Source organism: Castor canadensis, chromosome 6 (assembly GCF_047511655.1).
Source record: "Castor canadensis chromosome 6, mCasCan1.hap1v2, whole genome shotgun sequence".
Lineage (NCBI taxonomy): Eukaryota > Metazoa > Chordata > Mammalia > Rodentia > Castoridae > Castor > Castor canadensis.
The window spans coordinates 90524603-90550944 of NC_133391.1; the positions used below are offsets into that span (position 1 = coordinate 90524603).

General features: G+C 37.6%; 1 protein-coding gene across 2 annotated transcripts; it reads right to left on the reverse strand.

Moving 5' to 3' along the window:
* Positions 1 to 1745: 1745 nt before the first annotated feature.
* On the reverse strand, positions 1746 to 20371 carry Macir (macrophage immunometabolism regulator). 2 transcript variants are annotated; one of them, XM_020184617.2, is made up of 3 exons: positions 20178 to 20371; positions 13416 to 13505; positions 1746 to 4339 (listed from the first exon to the last, which is right to left on the reverse strand). In XM_020184617.2, the coding sequence occupies exon 3, from the start codon at positions 4314 to 4316 to the stop codon at positions 3693 to 3695; it is 624 nt and encodes a 207-aa protein (XP_020040206.1). In that variant the 5' UTR covers positions 4317 to 4339; positions 13416 to 13505; positions 20178 to 20371; the 3' UTR covers positions 1746 to 3692. The 2 variants fall into 2 exon arrangements, with proteins under 2 accessions (XP_020040206.1, XP_020040203.2); XM_020184614.2 differs by lacking the exon at positions 20178 to 20371 and adding an exon at positions 19166 to 19795.
* Positions 20372 to 26342: the final 5971 nt, after the last annotated feature.

Here is a 26342-nt window from a genome sequence, read left to right on the forward strand (position 1 = left end):
GTATTAAGGAAGAGCTTTGAAAGTGCTGCTAGCTTTTCCACAATAGCAAAAGCATCAAAGCTCTTCTTCCCAGAAGCTGGGCTCACTTAAGGATTCCATTGACTGTGCAGTAGACACTAAGCTCCCTTTTCTTCATTGTGTGCTCTCCTATAGATCAAACACAACCCCCAATATTCAGATTTGGTTTCAGACTTCCTCTCTGAAACCATTTAAGGACACCTTGCACAAAGTCATTGTACAATGGCTCTCATGCTAGCAGTGTTCTAGGGGCTCAGCAAACTGAAAATAAGAAATCAAAACCATTCTTCTTTTGTTTCCATTCTTCTCAGACAGAAAAAAATACTGAACTTTTTTTTGGTGTAAAGTATCAAAGAAGTCCATTTCAGAATTCTTATCTAAAGAAGGACATGACAAGGAGAATGCGTCATTAAGTGGCAACAGCCTCCACTTCTAGCTTTGTAATCACATTTATTGTATTTCCAAGGCAATCTTCCTCATCAACTTCCATTTCCCTAATCAAATTATATTGTTTAAAAGGGCAATTTTACTTAATATTTGCTGTACTCTGCATTACAATGATGCTCACCCTTGCTCCCTCTCCCCCCAACTCTTCAAAGCATTTCTTCCGTTTACAAACTGCAATAGTTTCTCCACCAACTTTCTCTGACTGAGAACAAACCACGTAGGCTAGGGCCACTTAAAAGTGTCCTCACAAAAAGTTCAACCCTTACAATAGAATAAAAGCCTTTCAGAGACAAAAGTAAGCTAGAATGAGAAAAGTAAAAATAGGCTGCTTTCATCAAGATTTTAAGAAATATTCCTTCCTTAGGAAAAGGCCCTTGAATGTTAACTCAGACTCATCTAAAAGCTTCCCAAGCCCCAAATATTGAAATCATTCAAGTAAATCTCAGGAAAGGAAAAAAGACACAGTGCATTACAGGGCATTAGGAGAACTGAACAGGGCTCAATGGACCTAAGCAGTCATAGCCCAGCTAAGCTGCATTCCAGGACTGGGGGTTTAAATGTGTTCACAAGTTCAGTCTTCTCTTCCCTGACGCTAACTAGAGGAGTTTGCATCCAGAGGTGCAAGATGCATCTACAAGTCCAAAATGCAGTCAGAATAAGTCAACAGAGCACAAGAAGCTCAAACTCAAGGCAGACAAGGACTGAGACTCTAAGGCTACTTTATGTACCATCTGAGTTTGTAATATATGGCACTTTTGAATGAGGAGATTAAAGTTATAGGTTGCCGCACTATATGAGGGCCACAAATACTGTAAGATAACATCAGATATATCCTGGCTAAAAGTATGGCATTTAGTATGGAATATTAAACTGAATATAAAAAAAAAAGTTCAAACAAAGTATGTTAGCAGGGATGCTTTCTAGAAAAAAAAAATCCATCCTATTCCCACCATTTCTTTGGAATGCAGAGAAAGTAAGACTGAACTGCAAGCACATCTGGGAAATTACTGACCCAGAGTTCTTAAACTTTCTCTCTTGAAAACCAGTTTTAAAATGATCTTTACTTATCAGAAAGTAGCACATATGCCCTATCTCAAACTTTTAACTCTTTCTTTTTGCCACTGAGCTTCATCTGTCTGTAGGTAGAAAAACAAAACAAAAACCAAAAAGCTACATATTTTTATTTAGCTCAAGAAATTTAGGCACCAGATCTTTCAGATTAATAGTTGTGCTTCCTAATAGACCAAACACCTATCATTCCTTTCCTTGAAACACCAAATAAGCATCAAAAGTACACATTTGTATTATAAAAACAGGGTCTCAGAATAAGTTCTTGGATGGAACTCTTACCCAGTAGCTAGCCCATTGACGGTGAATCTAATTTAAAGCACCACATAACAATGTGTGTTTACATCACCCTTTTATTTCATAATTAGAAATAATACAGTTCCACAGGGTAAATCATCAATAAATAGCGGTGTTTAATCATTAAACGTAAAAATCCCAACTCTTTGGCATCTGACAGGATTCTATTTCTTGTCAAACTAATGACTGTATAGATATAGTTAATCTTAGTGATCATTCATCAATACAATATATTACAAAGGTGCAATTTACTTTAAAATATACAATTGCTGAAAATTTCCAGCCCACCAAGAAATCTGCTCAACTCAGTAAGACACTGGACAACCTCCCAAGGCTCTTTCACATGATTTGCCTTTGTGAAAGTATAATAAACATTGATTTAGAGTTCCTAGGATTTTCTAATATTTATTCTGCTCTAAATAATTTGCCATTCACTCTGGCTAAAGGAAAAAAAATCACAATTATACCAGGAATGACCGACTCATTAATTAAAATAAAAGGTGTTCTTATTTTATAAGCAAGATTGCTAACCCTAAGAAACTCACAGCCCCCAAAAGAAAAAATAAATTACGCAGTGTATGTTGCCAGAAATGCCAAATCAGTAATAAATTGCACCTTCAAGATTAAGAAAAAGGAGAAAAGAAATAGAAATGTTTACAAAGGTAAGTTACATACATTTTCTTCCAAAATACATTCCAGAATAGCTGAGCTGTAACTGTTACTAAACCAGGGCATTATTTCTTTAGCAACAAATTAAACCAGTGCAATTGACATAAATTGTTAAGTAATCCAGGATTAACCCATTAAAACTGTAGAAGCACTTTAGTCTCTTACACTAATCCTAGAAACTACAATTTCAATGAGTCCTGTGCTGCACAGAACTGAAACTGGAATGACCCAATGCCATGCTGAATGGTATTACTTCATACTTAGTTTAAGCATTCAATAGTAGAAATCATGAGATCCTCTATTTAAGTTCCACTCATTTACATAAAATTCAGATGCAAACAGTATTATGCCTATAACTCACAATTAAAAGATTCCTCTCCATTTTAAAGTTCCAGATGAATTTTAAATTAGAAAATAAGCACTAAGGAAACTTTTCAACTTATGAAAACTTCATATTGGAAACTTTCTGGAAAAGCATCCCCACCCCCCATTGTAAAATAAATACTTTGTATCCCAAATTTATTAAGACACACTTTAATAATGCTATAAAGAAATATTTTACAGCCATAGAGATCAATAACTTTCCATGCGGAAATAAAAAAATTCATTGCTCAATAACATTATTGAGGCAAGTGAAGAAAGATTATTCTCTTAATCTGAAGTGTTAATTTTTTTCAGTGCAAAACCAGTTATAAAATATTTAAACTCAATATTTAAAAATAAAAAGTGGTCCAATTCAGCAATTTTCAAGTTCTAAATCTCATAAAACAAATCATTACATACATTTTATAGTAAAATACAGAGATTCAAGAAGTACTTGAGTACTTAATTTTTAAATTTCCAATGAATCATACCAAGTCAGCAACAACCAAGCAGATAACATTCCCCACGTGAATGTTAGAATCATAGAGATGAAATTACTGTACCAAATCCTTCCTCCTAGCTAAAAAGCTATACAAACCTTCTGTTTTCTTTGCAGATGCGTGCTCTAGAATGATATTCCCCCCGCCCCCACCCTAAGTACCTGTGATTTCATTCCTGTTTTCAAAATTTGATCCAAACAATTTTTATGTTCCAGGAACACTTAGCTGATGTAACCATCTATAATGTGAAGAGTCATGTACAGAGCACAGCAGATTTTCTCTAGCCAGGAACAGGCTGACCTAAAGTGGCTCAAATTCTGTGCAAGTCATTCATGTGTTATTCCTAGCGAACACTCGGTCCCCTCGGAGTGTTAGGTGTTGAAGTTGGTACTGTAGCACTTCTGTGTCAGCTGGCTCCTTGATGTTCATTTTGTCTAGATTGAGGTAGTCCAGAGATTTGGAGTGAGCCCTCTTACCTTTAAGAAGACAAAGAGGCAGGGGCCCATGGAGGGCCTTATACGGTTCATAAGGTAAGGATTTGGTGCACTTGTCTCCTGAGCTGGGCATCCGCCTTCGCCTCCTGCCATTGACAGCTGGGATCTCATATGGCTGATAGTACCTGCTTCTGGTCTTACACAAACGAGAGGAGCGCGCAAGTCCTGCATCCAGTTGTTTGGAGCGCAAAGGAGGCATGACTTCGTTCTTGCTCTCTTCTCCACTGGTGCACTTCTGGGCTAACTTCAGGAGTTCCTCACCCGTTGTAAAGCCCACCAAATAGTTAGAATCCATGTGGAGGATCTGATAGCCTGACACAGTCCGACGCATGGGTGAGCAGGGTGTGCTAGAGCAGCGGGGCTTCTCTGCCTCTGTTTTTCCTGGGGAGCTCCCCTCAGCCACAGGCAAGGGCAGGGTGGTCAGGGCACTTCTAGACTCTCCATTTATATCTACTTCCATTTTAAGCACCAGTCTGCACACTCCTAAAAGTAAACAGATTCAGATTAGAAAATGATGCACAAAACCTCGGAGCAATCCAGATTCTTTTAGAAGTCAGGGAGCATGAAGAAACACTTGCCTGGAAGACAGCCAACAGATATCCAACCGATAGATTTTTATCTATGTCTACTAAACATTTCAGAGCGGGCATGAGATGACCACTAACCATTCTGCCTTCCAGAACTCAACAGCAGGTTAAGTAAAAGTCTAAATACTACAAAAAGATACAGATGGAGAAGCATAAAGCAATAACACTTCTCTAATTGCAGCACTCCATTCAAATACATAAAGTTTATTCCATTTATTCCTTGATGCAGTATTAAGCAAACTGAATACAGATCTCAACATAAGCAAATAAAAGCAAGCATACAAAGTTTCACAAGAATTTTCAAAATATTTCTGACTTGAAAATGAAATTTATCCCTCATTTAATTTAGATTAAGTGCTCAGTTCTTCAGGTCAGTAATTCTTGTCATTGTGCTTAAGGGACGTGTAATACAATTGGCTGAGCTGATCAATTTCTGCAAAGAATTCAACTTAGACCTAAAAACTACTTTTAGGTCATAAATGAGTCTTTGGAGAAGGTTCTCCCAAACCTTGTAACTGTTCCTCCTTCAAAATCCCCAGTGAATTAAAGAAAACCATTTTGCAGTTTAAAAGTTAGTTCTAAACCCTCATGTATATTTTAATAATATACACAAAACACCAAATGTCAGTTACATGACTATTTAACCATAAAACATACCATGAGCTGACTGTTAATGTGTTTTGCAGTACCTAAGACAGCATTCTTTTGAATAGTTTTTAAAAATAGCAGAATGATTCATAATGAATTCTGATATTGTTCATCACAATTATCACCTTACATAGTTTGAAAAACACCACTGACAAGGAGTACCACAAATAATGGCTAGGTTCCTAGAAAGTTACAGATAAATTTTGGAGAACAAGGTTAGGGGAAACAATGGTACTGTCATTTCTGAGAAACTAGTTCTTGATTTTCAACTGAAAGTAGGTTATACAGTTTTAAGTAGGTACCTTAAAATGTCAAATAATTGAATTTAAAGTGAAAAAATTACTGAAAGGGGCTGCTATATCACACAATACTTATGAGTTCTTTTATAAAATGAATAACTATTTCATAATTGAACTATTTCCTAAAATTTTGATATTCATTTAAAACCTAAGCAATTAGAAAACTGGAAAACAAAACAGAACCTAACTTCTTCCCTTCCATGCTCTAGTTTCCCACTTAGAAGGCTGTGAAGTTATTAGAGGCCACCTTTCCTTACCATCTACAGAGCAACTGAAAACAAACATTCATAACAATTCCTGAAATAAAGCAAATGTCAGAGAGATCAACATAGGAATTAGTATATACTCGAAATCTCACACTATTTTCAATTTTTATTTAACCAAAATCCCACTTTAGAGTAAGGTAGTTGCTTTTATTTTGTTAATGTAAAAATAAATTTGTATTCCATTGTATAAGTTGTTTCCCTACGGGTAGGATCAGAGTAGTGCCCACCAACTTCTTTGATCTGCATTAGAAGGTATCTCAACTAAAACTTCATGCAAAGCCTTATCACATTTATGTGAAACAAATGTTTACCCTAAGTCAAATGACAAATTAATCCTTCTGCTCTCACTACCTTTGTCACCCAGAAATATCATAAGAGGGCAGATCCAGGGTCTCCAGCCTATATAACCTGGAAGGAAGTACAGGCAGAACTGTTTCTTGACAATTCATTCTAAAAGACAAGGAGAGGAGGGCCATGGAAGAAAAAGTAAATGCACACAAACTGAACGCAATACCCAAGAACAGCTACCTAGACACTGACAGTCCAGCAATCTGTCTCCACTAGGTCTCCTCCAAACGACTGCATGACAACCCATGAATTTCCACCAACCACTTCATTCTCATTTGAGAAAAATCCATGAATTCAGATCCAACCCATCCTGAGTTGTATAATAATACACATCAATGTTAGGCTAATTTTATTTATTTTTGCCTAAAAAGTCAAAATTGCTAAGAACGCCAACAGTGTACAAGGTTGAAGAAAGAATAGCAAGCCCAGGTTTCTATGGTCAATAAGATCATCAAAAGTTTGTCCTCATACCTAGCCAATTCTGCTAGACCAAACCAAACCTTTGGGAATTCTTAGAGTATCTCCAGGCTAAAGATAAAGGACATCAGGATACAATAGTTTAAAGAAATAGGCAGAAATGACGAATCACCTAGCAAATAAGTATGTGGAAAAGTGAAGAAAGTAAGTGAAAAAATGTATAAAGGTCAAATTTTGAGGAAAGCTTAAATACACACTACTGTTGGATGAATAACTATCATCAGCTAAGTTTTCAGCAGCAAATAGTACCATAAAACATATCACCTGGCCTGGGCAAAACTATCCAAACAGATATCAGGCACCTATCTGGGAAACAATGATTTAACTTAGGCTGTTAAGTAGAAGACACAAATGTGGTTGGTGTAAGAAATCTAACATATTTTACTAAAGCAGGAACATACCCACTGTAGAAAACACCACTTAATCAGAAAGTTAAATAAATAAGCATTTCTAATACTCTGTAATACTCTGTACCATAAATATGTAATGTAGCAACTAAGACCCAAGCAAAACAGGTCATCACTCTTGGTAAAATTTCTGAAAGACAGACTCATTGCCCTGGACATGAAAGGCTTGTTTTAAATATTACATTCAAAGCTGCTACTGTTGAACTTCTGATGAGCAAGTCCAAGAGCTGGAAAATATTTGCACTTTTTAGCTATCAAACATCAGTACTTCTGCTCCAAACAACAAATAGTGTATTCTCAAAATAGCTCTTCTAGGTGGTTTCACTGATCTCTGTGAGTGTATTGTCATATGAAGAACTTCAGGTCTTGATATTCAAGCAGGAATATAAATGGTGAAACCTGGATTCTCACTAACTGCTTACATTTTCTTTAAAGGACTCCTTTTACTTCCACATTATTCTTCTAAAAAACACCTACTGTGAAGCACATGGAGGCTGAGTTTCAGAAAAGAAAACGCTGACTGGCAAATATTTCCTTTTTAATTGGACAGAATACAGACTAAGCAGCATAACTCCCATAAGTCAATGTGACTGAAAAGAAAGCATTCTACGCTACTAAGTTTTCTAAGCATCTCTTGACTGGATTTAAGCAGTGAGGCAAAATCTTGAGAAAGTTACAGAATCAATGTTCTCAGGTCATTTTTAAAATCTGCCAAGGGACTGCTTTCTAAAGAAATCTAGGTTCCTTCTAATTCTAGAATTTTACTTTAAAAGAAAAAAAAAAAACAAGACATCATTAAGACTGAACAGTCTCCAAGTCAGTGTGTCCCCTTTCTCCCCATAGCCAGCACTACAGGTGTGTACCATTGTACACAACCAAGCACATCTCCATACATGGCTGTCCAGTGTTTTCCATAGTAAAATTACTTTCTTTTTGTTTGTTTGTTTTGTTTTTGTTGTGTATATTGAGGAATGACCCCCAGGGCCTCATGCATGCTAGGCATATTGTCTACCACTGAGCTACACACCAGTCACAAATTTCTTACTAAAAAAGCACTCATTAGGAAATTCAACCACTGTGAATACAACTGAAAATGGTCTGTGTTTAGCAGCACATGCCTCAGGATTTACCATGAACAAAACTGCTTGTGGGATTGCTATTTCTAGCAGCTCTATTTATGATTAGGCATTTTGTTTCATATTCCAAAATAAGCCTGTATCCAAAAAGCACCTACAAGATAGAGAATTACAAAGCATCCCTGCAAATATCACTGCAGGTATGCACAACAGATATCCTTTCCACAGCATCAATAAATAGTGTATGAAGAAATCAGCTCCAGTGCTAATGCCTACATTCTAGACTATTAAAAGTCAGAGACCTAGCATGCCCTTGTTGCTTCCATGAATGCCTTTTGTAAGTACCTTAAAGCAAAATAAAGACTGAAATAAAAAATAGAAAAAAATTGTTGTTGTTATAGTAACAGAAGCAGCAAAATTTCTATGGATAGAAGATTCTACAACAGATACAACTACAAAAGTCAACTTATCGTTGAACGATGCTTTTAAAACTGAGTTTTGGACTAGAGGTGTGGCTCAAGTGGTAGAATGCCTCTTTGCAAGCTCGAAGCCCTGAGTTCAAACTCCAATCCCCTCCAAAAAAAAAAACCTGAATTTTTTAAACAAGTATTACATGGAAATATAATTTTTTAGAAGATACTTAAGGGTCTTTGATATAAAATTTTCTTACAATCTAACCAGTAACAATGGCATTGAGTTATTTTAAAACATGAAAGACCTAACAATTTTCATTAGCCAATTTTCATTGGCTACTGTATTTCTTTGAAATACATGAGGATCCAACTACACGACACTAGACAAGATAGCACTAATTCTGTAAACATGTATAGAGTACATTTCTAAAGCACAGACTATAGCATGCAATTGTGAATTTTTGCTAAAACTAAAGCAAGAGGTCCATCCTGAAACATGGATACAACACAGGTGTGTAGAGGGGAACCTGGTGTACCAGAATTAGAACATCAAAAGACCATGACATGTACAGCCTTTGAATATTCTCCAAGAGTCCAAACCTCCAAAACTTTGGGCACAAACACCAATATTTTGAAAATATAACCTAAAGTTCTTTGTTCTTTAAAACAACTCTGAAAATAGCTGGTAAGTTTCACAACTGCTATACAGATTCTTTCTGAGAAATTCTATATCCTAATATCTGTAATTCATCTAAAAAACTCAAAGAATTAATTAATTCACTAGCTTTTCTATTATGTATATTCATGTATCAGTAACACATATATTTTTTTTAAAGTTCCAACTCCCTAAGCTTTAGCTAAAATGTCAAAGGGCATGGAATTCTACTGTTAGACTCATTTCACCAACTTAGGTAATAATTTTTTTGCCAGCTTCTCTTGACACACTTTAATCTTTGCTGTCATAAACTGAGTAAGATTATCAGAAATACTTTTTAGGATAGGAGGGAACTTGTAAAATTTGGGTATAATGTTATTTTCATAGAGAGAAAGGAAAACAAAGGTTCACAAGAAAACTAAGGTAATTCTGACTAGGATGCCTCTAGATATTACCCTGCAATTATTCTGTGATGTAGCATGCTTGAATCAGGGACGTGCTCTAAGAAACACATTTACTGTACTGGGCACTAGCACTGGAGCTCCACCCTACTTGCTAAGTTCTTTAACTGAATAGAGATATCTCAACGAGCCTTAGAGTCCACAAACACTTTTTTTTTATAACAACTTTTCCCTATCCCTTTCCATTCCTTACTAAACAGCTCTAATGATTGCTTTTCTTTTCATTGTTTTTGAGAACTATAAAAAGTAATAAATGCAAACTGAAAAATTTCCAGTTCAAATAATTCATAATGATTTATTTAAGAGGAAAAATTCCCCCTCAGCCCCTACCAATGTCAGATACATATAGTGGAAAACCTTATTAATATTTGGTGTATCCTTTTTTTTGTACATTTACAAATATGAGTAGGTGTCCACTTCTTCCTAAAATGAAAACATATAAATACACACACACAAACATACACACAAAATTATTTCTCCTTTTGGAAGAAAATTCCAAAAGTAAACTCTGAGTCAAAGAATATATCCTTTCTAAATTTTTATTGTAACTACAACAAAGCTTTATACAAAATATTTTCATTTTTTATAAGAATATATTACTTTATATAATGAAAATTAATGTAAGTACTTTTTTAAAGTACAGTCTTACACACTAACCAGGAAAGTGCCCATTTCTATCTGCTTATAATAGAAATTACTGAAAAAGGAAGCCAATGTTACCAACGGATAAGACTGTTTGATTTTCTTAAAGGAAAAAGGTAAGTAAAAAGAGCATGATTTCCATTCTTTGACCTCAAAACTATGATATTTTCACTTACACCATTATATATTTCTTGCGAAGAAATTTACAAAGTAAATATCAAACTTCTTTCAAGAATGGGAAAATAACATTTACATATACTAGAAAAATACACAGCATTCAATTTTTTTTAAATTATTGGGCACAGGATGCAATATGCCAACATTAGTATCCTGGCTTAGACTAAAGCAAACAAGCCAAACCACAACACACATAGTGAATACTCATGCACCAGGATGAGCCATCAAGAGACTTAGCCTATACAGAATCTGCACAGCTTGAACATTCTCCAAGAGACCAAGCTCCCAAAAAATAATATTTTTAAAACACAACACAGATTTACCTCACTAAACCAGCTCTGAAAATTGCTGATTCTTTTCACAACTGCTAAACTAACAATTCTTTTTGAAAAGTATTGGGTTCTGAGTTTTGTTTTTTTTTTAAATAAGGTTTATCAAAAAAATTCACACATACACACCCCATAATCAAACACTGCTTCATGTTTTACTGTTTTTAGCAACATATAGCAATACCACATGAGAAAGCAGATATGAATATAATCATCTTAAATATACAAAACAAAAATGTTAACAAAATACTTTATGACAAGTACCTGAAATGAGCGATAAAAGAATAGAAGTATTACTTGGAAAATGGGATCTCTTAGGCATGACTCATATTAGTTATGGTAATGGCTGAAATGACCTGGTTTTAATCCCAGGATCATGCTGAAGTTCACTTACCTGGAACCTCTACTGCTGGAGTGAAAAAGAAGAGGGCACTAAAGTCACAGATGCAGAAGCTTGCCCAGAGCAACATAGGTAGTTAGTGGCCATAACTACAACCCAGGTCTCCTGGCTGCAAGTTCAGTGCTCTTTCCCTGTCATCATTCTGTGATCCTAGCATATGGCTCCTAAACTTGTCTATAGAGTGAAATACTCCAAGGAGCATCAAAAAGTACTGATGTCTGTGTTCACAACAGATTTGTGATTTAACTGAATTGGGGAGGGGGGTTAGCCTGGAATCTGAAGTTTTTAAAGAACTCTAATATGCACATAAGTACAAGAATTTGTTAGACAGAACTTACCAGATAGAAGAATTTCCCTGCTCTAAAATCCTTCCCTTTTCTTAGTCATTTTGATAGACATCATTTTTACTTCCTTACAAATCACTAACAACCTATTCCTAAAGTCTTTCAATTTTCTGTTTCTAATCCACTGTGATCTGAAAATATCTGCTAAGCAAATTTATTAAAACTGAATATAAAATATAAAATAAATGCTAGATGAGATTTGAGTTCCTTCATCTACATGCACTTTGATATAATAGCTACTTTGGAAAAACAGTTGAGCAGTTGCTTATTAAACAACCAAGGAAAAATGAAAATATATGTTCACATAAAGACCTGAACATGCATGTTTATAACAGCCTCATTCACAACTACCCCAAACTGAAAACAATCCAAATATCTATCTCAGGAAAATAAACTGTGGTACACTCATACAATGGAATACTACTCAACTATGAAGAGGTATGAACAAAGAATATACCAAGTAAAAGAAGTAGATAGAAAATGCTATGTCCTATATGATTCCATTTATGTGGCATTCTGGAAAAGGCAACACTTTTGGGCCAGAAACTAATCAATGATTGCCAAAAGCCAGAGAGCAGAAAGAGATTACAAAGGGACTGTCAGAATGCACCAAACTGCATACCTTAACTGAGCGAATTTAACTGTGTATGTTATATTTTAATAAGCCTGACATTAAAAGTAGGCAGTCTTTGTCACATACTTCCAAGTTTTACATGATCCTCCCAACTTTTTAATTTTTTAGACTGTGTAATCTAAGAGTAAGAAGGACTAATAGTGGTTTTTCAGTGTCTACCTGGTCACTTTCAATAACAGGTAACTTACTGCTTCCCAAGTGGATCATTTCACTATTTGCTGCTTTGTTACTATGTTGCTGTACTTAAATATATAACATACATATACAAATATAACATATATATATATATATGCATGTACCAGAGAAATAGACAGATAGAAATAGACACATAAACACACACACTCTCTCTCTCTCTCTCTCTCTCTCTCTCTCTCTCTCTCTCTCTCTCTACTGTAGTTTCTATCCCATTGCTTTTGTGCTTTGTTTCAGTTCAGTGAGTTATTGACCTGGCTGCATTATTTATCTAATATCCTCTAAATACACTTTGTACTTATTGTTTTCAAATTTCTTCCCCTTTTCCACAAAACTGGAAATTTTAGTAGGGTTTCCATTTAGTCAGTATCTTAGAATGCATTTTTACAAATTTGATGAGCTATTTGTACTTAACAATACTGTTTGCTTTTCCTTATCATTCCTTTGACTCATTCTGCTGCTGGTTGCTAACTTAGAAGTCACTTATTATGAAATTGTTTTTTCCAAGAAGTATGACCTCTCTAAGTAATTCAAAGCAAGAACCTAAAAAGATACTGGAAGAGCCTGGACTCACAATATAGTTTTAAAAATGCTAAAGAGCTACAAAGATCATGATTAATTATTTTCCCCTTCAAAGACATGGAGTGACACAAATAACTATGTCAGCACAGACACACAGATGACATTGAAAAAAAAAAGACAACTAAAACAAGATGACAGCATTGTACACATTTAACAGTTGGATAAAAGAATGTCACATTTGCAGTGAACGTCTCCACAACTAAGTGAAAATGATTCTCCTTTCAGCTCCCTGTTAACTAATCCTTATACATGATAAGCAACTAGAATTGTTTTGCAAATTATTTCACCAATTTGTGGAGATTAATATTTTTGCTAAATTACCCCCAATTAGAACAGGCACTCCTAAACTACCATATATTCTGAAACATTCTTCCATAAGAGTACCTTTATTTTATAGGAATTTAAGAAAAGAAAAATGTACTCAAAGAGCCAAATAATTTTAGCATACTACAATCATAATTTCAGTTCCAACCATTAAAAATGCTGTGAATATACTGTACATATATGTAATAATACACTGATATTTTACATTTACCTGTTTGTTTATATAATCCTGAAAACACAATATGATAGTATGTTCATACCACTGGTTAGCAAACAGAAAATACAAAACATAACTTACCAGACAAAATCCCAGAAGATGTCACTGCAAAATTTCCAAAGAGTCCCAAGGGAGAACAGGCATAATAAGTTTTCTGCTCTAATCCAGATACTAAACATGAAATACAAAAATAAACCTGTCATTTAACAAGTAACATAATTTATAAAGCAATTATATCAATTCTAATTGAAAAACAGGAAGAAACTAAAAGAAGGTACTAATATTAGGTACAGGTTATATTGGATACAATAATTAATTAATTCAATTAAAGTAATTTTGAGTTTGTTCGGCTAAATGGACCCCCAAACATCTTATTTTGCTTGTTCCCCTGGATTCTGTTGCTTAAACTCTACCTAGAAACTAAGAGTACCCAATTAACAAAATAGAGACAAGAAAAACTAGAGGCATTAAGTGTCTGGTTTTCCCATCCTTGTCCCATTCATGTGTTCAGCAGATCCAGGGTAATCTGTGGGAAAATAAATGCTGAGGCTAGGGTAGAAAGAAAGGGTTTTTGCTCTGGTCTTGCTAAGACCTCTGCCTTCTGACCAGACATACATAGCAATCTTCCAGATTTCAGGCCAATGATACCAACAACAGTCCCCCTAATACACCTGCTACATGGATCAAATGAGGGCACTCTGCACGCTTTAGATATCCTTACAGATGTGTGATGTTGTCATAATGAAATTAATCTTTGGTGTGTACTCATTAGAACCATAAAATAGCAACAGTAAAAATTATTCTTAAGATTGCTATAAGGCAAATGATTCGAAGGATCCTGGAAAACATTTTAAAAGACAGAAAAACACTTTGTCACTTCTTCATGTTGCCACTTTACTTAAGGCTTCTAGCATCAATTCTTTGCTCCTCCCTCCACCCCCCAATTACCTAGGGAATTAATGTGTAAGAGAATCTATCTTTATCTCCTGCCTCCTCTGCTAATTGGGTTAATTTGTTGAGACCAAGAAAACTCCCTTAAGCCCTTTTCCTCCATAAAAGTTTCTTTGGTTGCTGAGTATTCCGTTGTTGTGCTCAGTGTAAGGAGGAAGGGACTTAAATGAGCTGAGTGGATTCATTTTACTTGCATAGGTGCACAGACCCTGAAAAAATGGCAACCATACTTTGCAACATGTTCCAACCTGAAGACAAGCACTAAGGGGAAAGGCAAGGAGTCTGTCACTTTATTATTTTTCTAACAAGCACAGAAGAGTTTAAGTCAAAGGAAATGGAAAATTTTTTGTATTGAAGGTATTTGCTTCTTCAGCTTGAGAAACTGGAAGGAGAGAAAGCACCAAACTGTCATTCCAGGAAGTTATCATGTTCATCAGTCTCATCATTTTGAAAGTCTTTGGATGTGGATAAAAGACATGCTCCATTTCATTTAATTTTGTCACCAACTATTTTGAAATTGGATAACCAAAAAATCTAGACAATAGATCTTGGTTCCACATCAACAATGAAATTTCCAATTTTAAAATAAAGTGAACCGTAATGTAACAAAAATTGTTTCCCAACAATAAAATTGTTTATTTCATGTAATTATCCCCCCCAAAAAATTCCTATATCATTATTGTTGTAAAGTTCATGTTGATATCTTAAGTAAATGGATTTTTAATGGAGAATGTCAGTAAAAAGAAACTGGTTTTTTTTTTTTTTAGCATCTTCTATATATCAAAAGGCATATCTAATTATATCATTTAATCCTTATTCATAGGAAAATATTATGGACCCCACTTTAAAGTATTTGGTGAAATAATACTATGTGGCAGTCAGTGGAGGAATCTGCACCCCAATTGACTTGTCTTTATCCTTGTGTAGGCTCAGGCCTGTGATAAGTGTGGCCTCACACAATAACCATGCTCTTGAAGAACATATACTAATTAATTTCTGTAAATGGAATTCTATTTTAAATGTTTGAGGGGACACTTTAAAAGCTGTATTACCTCATTTGTGAAGTGCTTGAGGGGGGAGGTAGTTTTTACTACTAGTTTCAAGGTTATTTCCAACTTGAAAAACATTAGAATTTTAAGGTACACAGTAGAGATTCTTATACAAGATTATTCTAAATCATGGACTCTCTCTCCTCAATTTCCAAGCTACTTTTCAAATCATAAATTATAAAACAGGAAAAATAGCTCAACCAATACTTGATGGCTATCCAGCTGGATGACAAATACAGATACGTATTTTTACTTTCTTTTTCAGGACATCAATTACAAAATGAGACATATTTGATCTGGATTCTTAGAAACTTACATTGAAAATTAAGAAGGAACATTAGAAAAACCTTAATGTCTTACTCTTAAAGACAATTTCAAATTTTTTATACATCATGTAAACTATCATACAATTTCTCTCATGTATTTGGGGGTATATTCTTCTTTTCAAGCTTTAAAAAGCATTGAAAAATATTGACACTTCCCAACTTTTTTCAACACCAAAAGAAAGAAATCAACTGAAAACTTCAGTATGGACTTGAAAGCAGGAGAGCCTTAAAGTAATTATCCAACTCCTGCACTGGAGCTGACCGGGAAGTCTAGGAAACTGGCCTTAATTTCATAGTAAACAAAGTGTAGTGACTGATCACCCCTGTTATCCCAGTGCCAAGTCAAAAGTAGAATGTAAACAGAATCAGAGCAACACAAGGCGAAGCCAAGATGCAGGAGCACCATCCATTTCTGAGTTTTACTCATTTCTGTTGCTTGTGTGTATCTGTGCAGAGGTACTAAGAAGAGGGTGATGATAATATAGATAGTGAAAAAGAAGAAAATGAAAAAAAAGTGAGCAAAGCAAGAAGTTAGTATACAAGTACACTGCCTTTAAGAGATTGCCTATAAAGGAATCTACTACAAATATATAAGGGTTTTACTCCCACCTCCCATAAATAGCAATTAAAAGACTAATATGAAAATTCTTCAAAAACAGGCCTTTCAAATAAAATCAGTCATTCTCAGAATACTTTCAAATCTGTAAACCTCTAACACTTGGAGTTGACTATAGCTTCATCCTAGAATAAAGCCTGGGAAAGATATCAATGGATCTTGTCTCTTCAATGGTCCACAAGAGGCAGAAAGACTCATTTGAAATTTTTAGAGGATGGACTAAATGCTACATAGAAACACAGACTAAAGTAAATAGAACCAAGGTTATAGGATACAATGTTTCCAACTCCAAGAAGCTGAAACAAACAGACCCTGTCCTATAAACAATGAAAGCAGGAAAACTTAAAACTTGGCCAAGAACTAACTGCCCACAGGCCTGTGGATAGGAAGCCATAGGTGAGTTAGGCAAAAGACAACCAACAACTGTCTGCAAATGAAGCTTCTACAGATAGTAAAGTTTTCAAACATTAACTTGCAAGTGTGTTACATTTTTTAGGCAACACAACAGATGTTATCTCAGTTAAAGAAGAAAGTCCTTCAAAAGAAGAGTGACTGACTATATGCCTCAGTTCATAGTCAATACCATGGTATAATTGTTTATTGTACCTCTTTAACTCTCAAGTGCCAAAGTGTGGCAGTTATATTCTTATTACTTACTTATTACTTACTCAATAGTAATCTTATTACTACTCAATAGTAATTGATAACAATGAAAAGGAAAGGGATTTTATAAAAAGAAGAAACACCTTTTTGGTGGTATTGTGACTTTGCATAGAGATCTGAGGAGTACACTTTTGGGTATCCACCCAATCATTCAATTTTCACTTATTTATTCAATGGTATTCCTGAATGTTATTACATGTCTCAGCACGACAGAGGCACTGAAGCACAGTCTGAGAACAGCCAGTGGGACAGACCCACAGGCATGGAAATATACAAATATCATACATATAAAGTAAAATTGAATGGCATCAAGAACCCAGAAAAGCGAATGGTTTTCTAAAAAAATATATAGAAATGTTCAGGTCCACACAATATCCTTACCCACAAACCCATAAATGCCAAGTATCAACACAGATCCATTAACAAAATAACGGCAAATTTAGCACTGAAAAATTATAAGGTTGTAAAGATAAAAGCCAGCATACAGCCCTTCTGAATTTTGGTAAATAAATCCCACTAATCATTAAAGATTCAATTATGAAAAGCAAAGTAAAATTTAGGCAAATAAATTAGTAGAATTAAAAGTTATGCCTCAATTTTTGCTCCTAAAATATGAAGAAAAAAATAAAAACAGGTAGTATTTTTTAAATGGCCAATTAAGGAGAAACTAATGAGAAAAAAATTATGGGAAAAAATTGAAATTACATTGACTAGTGAAAATATCTTGTAATCACTACTCTCAAAGACTACTCTAAAAGCAAGTAAAAGAGAGATGAACCAAAACATCTCTCAAGTAATAAAACACTGCAGAAATAAAATGGTTTAGCTGTCAAAGTACAACATGGGCGGAAAATCATTAGCTCTATCTACATGCTTGCCTCTGACATTACTGTCAAATAATCTTATTCTTTTGGCAATTTAATCATCAAAGGTTTTGAAAAAGAGTTAAGTAGGAAGTGACTTTTTAAAAATCACCCTTCGCCTTACAAATGAACCATTAACTTCATCAACATGGTAAGACAACCAACCCATAATTGGCTCAGTAGGACAAAAATGTGTTCCTCTTTCCAGTATCAATTCTACTAGTAAAAATCAAACTCGGGTTATTACTGTTTTCTTATATGTGACGTCATCCTTCTACTTTTAGCAAAAATATTCAGTTTCACTGCAAATATGAGTGACAGTGACTGTAACTGCACATGCCCTCTTTACAAGAAATTTGCCTCTATGGAAGCGTAAGCAGAATGCAACAGGTGTACATGGTGGAAGTGACTAATTTTCCAAAGGAAAGCTTGAAACCAGGTACTCTTTTTGACAAGTTGGTGACAAAAATTAAACTTATCCCTTGAGGAAAAGAGCTAATCCCCACCCCTCAGTACAAGCCATTAAGTAAATTTTAAAGTTTTATTATTCCCACCACACTAAATATTTTTTCGGAGTTAATATTAAAATAACTTCCCAAAAATATGAAAATTTTGCAGAGAAAATAAACAAATTCACTGATTTATGTAAATAAATTTATCTTGTATCCTGGAATATTTAATACTAACAGACCCACTTAAATAAACCAAAATATCTATTAAAAAATCTACCACTTCTTATCAAATTAATAGGTCTCTGTTCATTAACTCTTTATATTTCATCCTGTTTATTTTGAAGTTTATAATACACAGTGACATGATAGTAAACACAAAAGTCTGTGAAACAGTCATTAAACATAATAGTGTAAGCATAAATCGTGCCCTGGATTAATAAAGTATCCAAAGCTTCTGCAACAATAACCCAGACTGTATTTTGAAATAACAGGGAAAATAAACTTTGGGAAGGGGTCATTTTTATCTACCAGTGTTTATCTGCTCCTCAAGATTAGAAAAAAGTAAATAAGGCAACTAACAACCCTAAATTATCGGGTGTCTTTTTGGGAAAAAAAATGTAAAATGAAGTTTAGTAACGTCAGAAACGTTGTGCAAGAACTGTTCTTTCACCTAGGAGTGGCAGGCACACCATAAAATGCTGCTGCCTCCATTTCTCCTCCTCTTCGAACGATTAAAAAGTTCCAGATGCAGTTTTACCTGCCGCACCTCAACCATACACACACACGCGCGCGCGCGCACACACACGTATACAACATACACACAAATCTTAACTGCACTAACCCTTAACCAACCCGGCGCAAACTGGCGAGGGACGAGAAACAGGGAGTCCCTAAGGACGTGGAACACTTACAATGGGGGAAAGGGCAGGGCCATCATTCCCCTCGCGTTCTCATCTTCTTTCTGGCAGAGATTTTCAGATTCCACCACTAGAGAGAGTTTGGCATCTTCACAATGGGGCCGCTCGCTACTCAAGGTCTGACGGCTGCCTGCCACCAAACACCTTCCTACGCTTCCCACCCACCCCAAAGTCCACCCACGACAGGTGGGGCGAGGGTGGCGATGCCCAACATCTCCAGCTTTCGTTTCTGGCCAGCACCGGGCCGCGATGCACACGCGCGCGCACGGCCCGCGCCGCGCAGCCTGTGCTCGGCGGACCCGGGCGGCCTTGCCCCCAGCTTGCGCGCGGGCGGGGAGGACCGGCGAGATAAGGCCGCCGAGGCTCGGCCCTGGTCGCTATCTGGCCCCAGCAGTCGCACCCTGCGCCCTGCTGAATGCTTGGCCAGAGTCGCAGCAGACCGGAGAAGAGCTACTTCTCAATGGGGCCCCAGGCCTGTCTCCCCGCGGTGCGGGCACTGCTGGGCCGACGGAGCTCGGGAGCGCGCCAACGCACCCAGCCTTCCGCACCGCAGCACCGCAGGAGAGGCGTTCGGGGTCGCTTGAGTCCCCGCACCTCCCCGGCGAGCGCACGCCTCCGCACACTCACTCACACGCGCTGCACACTCACGGCGTCTCCGGCCCCACCCCTGTGCCAGGAAGCTGCGGGCTTCCCCGCACCCCGCGTGGGCCCCACCCAATTCACCAGACCCTAGCTCCCGGCACGGGTGCCGGGAGACCAGCCCGCCCAGACCAGTGACACTGGGTGCTGCACTGCCACCCATACTGGAGGCCAGCCCGCCCGGGGTTCCCCAAAACTGCGCAGACAGTGAGCGCCTAGCCCGGACACGAGGCGAGGAGGAAGGGGCGGCGCCGTGATTGGGCTGTCACCGGTAATCGGTGACTGGGGCAAGCCCCCCCACCATCACCACCACCTTTTCTGCGGCACAAAAGGTTGCAGACGGAGCTGCCGTCCCCGTGCAACCTACCAGTGGCCCAGAGCTCCGCCGCCTCCTCTGTGCCCGAGGCCGTGGACCTGGAGACAAGGGCAGGAGAGGCGCAGGGCTGCAGCGCCGAGATGCGGGTAGAGGCCACCAGCCAAGCCAGGCGGGTACCCTCTCCTCTCCCACCGCGCTCGGCGCCAGCTACCGCCCGGCGTAGTCCCCGCCTCCACCTCCTCCCCCTCTTCCTCCGCCTCCGCCGCCGCCGCCGCCCGCCTTCCCGCCTCCTCCCTCTGGCTGCAGAGGCGCAGCCCGTCAGCGCTGAGCCCGCCTCCTGCGCCTAGCTCAGACATCAGAAGCAAGGGCGGGCAAGCTAGAGAAAGGCTCTGAAAGGCCCAAGGAGTAGGAGGGGACTGAGGGGGGCGGGTACAGAGTGTGAAGGGGAGGAGCAGTTGTAACCCCCGCCCCCGCCCTCGCCCCCCCCCCCACCCCCCCCCGTCCTCCACAACCACCTTTCCAGTCCAAAGCTTGCGCTCCAAGTAAAGAGTTCCAACTCCCAGGCCTGGGAACACGGAGGGTTTCCCAGTTAAGTAATGTGCTGATGTTTGTCATTTGTGAGTCTGCTTAAAGGCTCATCACTGAGCCGAAGTAAAGAGTAGAAACCCATAAAATTATAAATTACAACGTCAATCTTAGAAAACTACTAAATATCCAGTCAATGGTGGTAAAGGGGTAATCAAATTCAGATTCTGATTGGATTAACTATGTTTGAATCCATAGATTTGATCTTTTCCATGGTTTTAAAAATTATTTTCTTTCATCAAGATTTTCTTTTTTCAATTCATGTACATCTCCTCAGCCAAACTGGTTGAGGCATAAGAATATTTACCGGTACTTATTTAGATCTCACTATGTGCCAGACCTCTCAACAATTCGGATCCACATTTTAAAGATGCAGAAAATTTAAGTAACTTCCTTGAGATCACATATCTAGAAAGTGGCTGCGCTGATTGTGAACACAGTGAACCTAAACGAAAAAAAATCATGAATTTTGATGTATATTAATACAAACTTAAGTCTTGATTCAAACTTGTTCTAGAATCTATATGTCTTTGGTAATACAAAGGTTAATAACTATATAAATCCCTAATTCAACAGAGCACTCCTGGATTATCCTGAGCCAGAGGACACTTTATTATTCTGTCTCTTAGGTGTGTTAATTTAAGTATGAGAAAGTAGAGGGAAGAGGAAGTTTTCATGAATGTTCTCAAAACAATTTTGGAAACAACAGTTACTTTTTTACAACACAGATATGTATGTAACTTTTCAAATACAGAACCTAGTGCAACATAAAATGTGTTGAATAAGTAAATGAATTGACATTTTATAACTATTCCTGCATCAGAACCTTAGAAGAATGCACTGAAAGATTGTTCAGATTTTAATGTTTGACACAGTAGGGTATTATTCTGATGATTATTTTCCTAAAATTACCCCTAGAACATTTATGTTTTATTTTCAGAAACTTAATATCATTTTGTCCTGTCTGAAATTTTTTATTTTCAGAAGAATGCCTTGTTCTTGCCCTTTGTTCTGAAAGTTTAGCAATGTTCTTTGGCCAAAAGCAATAAAGTTCTGACTTGCTACTTGGTTTATTAGACTCAAGGCTAGTCCTCTTAAGGTGGCATTGTCTCCAAATTGCCCCCCTTTCTGAGTGGTGCTACATGCTCCCATTCCAGCCCCAAGACTATTTGCTCAATCAAAAGTCAAGTTGCTTCTTGAGTATCACAGGGAACACCTAATAAACCAATTTACCTGGCTGATAATAACTTATTATGTAGCCCCACCAGGGATATATTAGATTGGATATGGACTACATAAGGACTGTGACTGAGGGGGAAACAAGAAGGGAAAGTAATGAATAAGCCTTTCTCAAAGGCTCTGTGTGTTCTGTGAAGATCTATTCAACCTATAAAGAAAACAATGGCATAATTAAAAAGAATTAGACCCAAATACAGAATTGAACTTATGATCAGAAAGGCTTTCTGAACCTGAAGACTCATGTCCCTTCTGTAGTTTTATCTTTGCTTCAAGGCATTCTTTCCAAAAAGAATTTCAAATGTCAGTTGTCTGGGAAGCATTATACATTGATGTAAATACTGTCACTTGGTCAAATGCTAACTTGAGAATATATAATAGGTGAATTAGACAATAACCTAGTGATATTAATTAGAAACTACAAAAAAGTTGGCATGCAAGAAATAGCACATCACCTTTTCTGTAAACTAAATTATTTCAGGCAGGGTTTAACCTGGAAAATACAGACCACTTCAATATCTACAGAAACAATTGAATATAATGAATTGAAACACAAGAGTGGAAGATCTCAGAAGTTAACTCCAGCTAAGTAACCCAGAAATTAGCAACCACAGCCCCTACCTTGGGAAATAAAGGAGAAGACAGAGTTGCTGGCAGCCCAACCATCCTGGTAAGAGTGGCTGCCACAGAAGACACAAAGCAACTGCCAAAGAAGCATCTGTGACAGGGAAAAAAAGGGAAATGCACTGCAGATTCTCCTCTTCTCCTGCCCTCTAATTTCCTGCTAGTGTCCTCCATTGATAAAAGGGGATGCAGCTACCATGAGAACTGGGGAAACAGCTGCCTGCAAATCAGGCCCTTCAAAACACAGTGGAGAATAAGGGAAAACATAGAATATGAATCTGTCATTTAATTTCACTTTCAAGGCCCTAGTCTTTCTCAAGGTTTTCCCGCACTCACTTGGGTAGGTCAAAGTTCGAAGAGCATATGCAATTCCAGGCCATTTATGGGTGCCTATGACAGGGAGTGAGGAGCCTCCCTGCAATCAAAGGACACTTTGATTACGCTCATCTTCATTGGTGCACCAGACATTTCCTTTGTCCTTTTCCAGAGCTGCCACCTATGTTCATTGATGGGATGGCTCAGCCCTATACATTTGGTCCCTCCTCTTGGGTCTTTCCTACTTCCCAATACTTGAGATCAGAGAAATATCCAAGATCTGGGACCATCCTGCTAAGCCTTATACATTCTCATGTTTAGAGTATCATGTGTTCCCAGAGTTTAAGCCTCACATCCCACCATCTTGGGACATACTGCCTGCAGTCTGTCTCTTCTTTCCAGAATCTGGAAGATCTCTTCTTAGGGGAAGGCCTTCCTCTTCTTTCTGTTTTTCCAGACATGATTCATTTGCTAGCAAACTCTGCCCCCTTTCTAGAGCATAGACTTTAAGAAATTAAAGGTAGAAAGAGGAAATCATCTGTAGACATCTCCTTGTACTCTGCCATATATCTCTCCCAAGGTAACAAACAAAAGAATAAGTACAAAATGAAAACAAAATCAATGTCTCAAAATATTACCAAGCCTCAGAAGTAAGAGGCAATAAGAACCTTAGACTAGGCTCAACTAGACTGAGTTAAGTAGAAAAATCTATTTAGCTCTTAATTATATCATAAAAAGAAAAAAGGAAGAACCTTACTTTGGAGTATGTTTGATTTGATTCAGTTCCTATAGTACATCCAATGAAGATGTTAAGCAAGAGGCTGGAAATGTGGAGTGGGAACTAAGGAGGAGAGGGAGGCTGTTTCAGCTCCCACTAAACCACATATAATCCCACATTTGCATCCTGCTTGTTCATCACTTCAGCCTATACACAACCCTTCCCTAACCATGTACCATTCTTCACCCTGCCTCTCAGTTGGACTCATTCTTTCCCATTCTCCAGCTTTCAGTGTAGATGTTGCCACTGCTAGTGTCCTGATTCCTCTCCAAGTTTGTGGTTTCACTTCCCTAACACTTTCCACACATGCTGACATAGATTGAACATTCCCTGAGGGAATGGACTATGTCAAACTCCCAAGTAAGCCCAGAGACCAATCTTATATTTAAGTATTCAGTAAATTTTAGCTTATTTAACTGAAAGGAGGGGGAAAAGATCCTTCAGTAAGTCCTGCCAGTGCCAGCTTTTATCTGACTCAGAACTCACTTCGAAGTTTTCAGGAGTTTTGTAAGCTAGTTCTTATATCATTGGTAGCTTGCAGTTAGCTGTGGATGGTGCATTTATACAACGGAAAATTGGCAAACCCTCTGAACAGGTTTTCCTACCAGTTTACAAGCATAGGCTTGGGTAAGGGTCAAAGGGCCTCTATTTAATGCTTAATTATATCATAAAAAGAAGAAGACAGAGAGGAAAATAATATAGGAAAGGTAATAGGTATAAAAAAGAGAAGGGAATGTAAACATCTTGAAACACCACTTCTCAGTTTCAGCTTTGACATTGGCTTACTGTGGGACTTCAAGCTGTTCACAAGTTACAAGCTTTTGAAGAAATCTCTCTGAGTTGTGTTTATATGTTTGTCCCTTCCTGGACTGGCATACTAAAAGTACTGAAAAACTACCACCTGAATTTTGCTTACTTAAGCTTTACTTCTGTTGATCTCAGATTCTTCAGCTGTAATTAAAAGATGAGAGATGGAGTTCTCCATCCAGCTCTATATGTAGCACCCCGCTTCCCTGTCCCATTACAAATAAATTAAAAAGTAAGACAAAGGCATGAAAGACGGAGCCAATTGTTTGTATAGAATTGGAGGACATAATTTAATGTACAATTTCAATAGTCCCATTTTTTAAATCCCAGAATGACTCCGATGTACCTACCCAGAAATAGGCAATATTGGACCAGGAAGGCCTGCCCACATCAAAGACTTGGAGTTTAATATATACCGATTCTCATGCAGGTATCTCGTCTCCCAAAAAGCAAGGAGAACAGCATGCTCAATTTTATTCTTCAAAGAGACTCTATCCTTCCTTGAGAAGGATAGAGTGAAGTAGTGGAGATACAGCAGGGATGTAATCACCAGTGGAGCTACTTTCATTAATTAGAAACCTCAAGAGTAAGCAAAGTGTCTCCCCTCTTACAATAGAAATCAATAGATCGTCTTCAAAATCCCTTCCAATCTGACTCAGTGAAGATGCACTATGTGCCAGACCTGTGGTAGGTTCTGGGAGCACAGAGACAAACAGGACACAATCCTGACCTCCAGGAATTTATGGTCAAGAAAATAAAGCAGGTAAGTAATTATACAACTGTGGTTTTATCATAATATTCTATAATTCTTTGTGTGGTTCTCTGAAGATGTGTTCATAAGGGAAAATTAGTCCTAGAACTCCAAAATGTGCAAACTTACAAAATTTAGTCCCATGATCAGTTGAGGAGAAATTTGGGAAATTTCCTTCTATGGGGCCTGAGAACCCTCTGGCACTAGCAAGTCATATTTCCATCATGGAAGCAGGTGAAATCAAGAAACTGCCATTATTATTCATTGTTTTTAGTCAAGATACGTCAAAACTTCTGGCCCCTTCTCAAAAAGTTGCTCAAAATTAGGAAGGAGAACATGTCTAAAGATCTTGCTTGGTAGTTTCTTTATGTTTCTATTAAAAAACAAATTAACTCTGCAGACAATTGAACTCGGGATCTTGTGCTTGCTAGGCAGGCACTCTACCACTCAAGCCACACCACCAGCCCTTTTTTGTGTTAGTGATTTTTGAGACAGAGTCTCGCTTTATGCCCAGGTGGACCTGGACTGTGATCCTCCTATTTGTGCTTCCCTGCATAGCTGAAATGACAGGAGAGTACCACCATGCCCAGACATTACTTGGGATGGAGTCTTGCAAACTTTTTGCCCAGGTTGGCTTTGAACCATGATTGCCCTGATCTCTACCTCCCAAGTAGCTAGGATTATGGGATTGAGCCACCTGACAGGTTAAAATTGTATTTTTGAATCAGCATTGATCTATAATATAAGAATGACTGAAAGGTAGATATATGAAAGTAAACCAGTTAAGGATATAAGAACTCACCAAAAAAAGTCACAGTTATGAGTTCCCTGGATATTTTTTTTCCTCATGTATCACAGAATTGATGTCAGGGAAAATAGTAATCTGAAAATATCAATAGGTACAAGTAGAAAAGAGGAAATATCCCAACAAAAACCTCACTCTCACTAGCCAAAGGACAAGAAAAGCACAAACTAGCAAGACAGAAACATTTAGACAATAACTACTCTATTCCATCAAATTAATTTTTTAAAACAGTGTCCCTCCCCCCATAAACACACACCAGTAAAGGTCAAGTGGGGAGCTGGACTTTCACCTTTGCTAGGCTGTGGGAATCCTAAC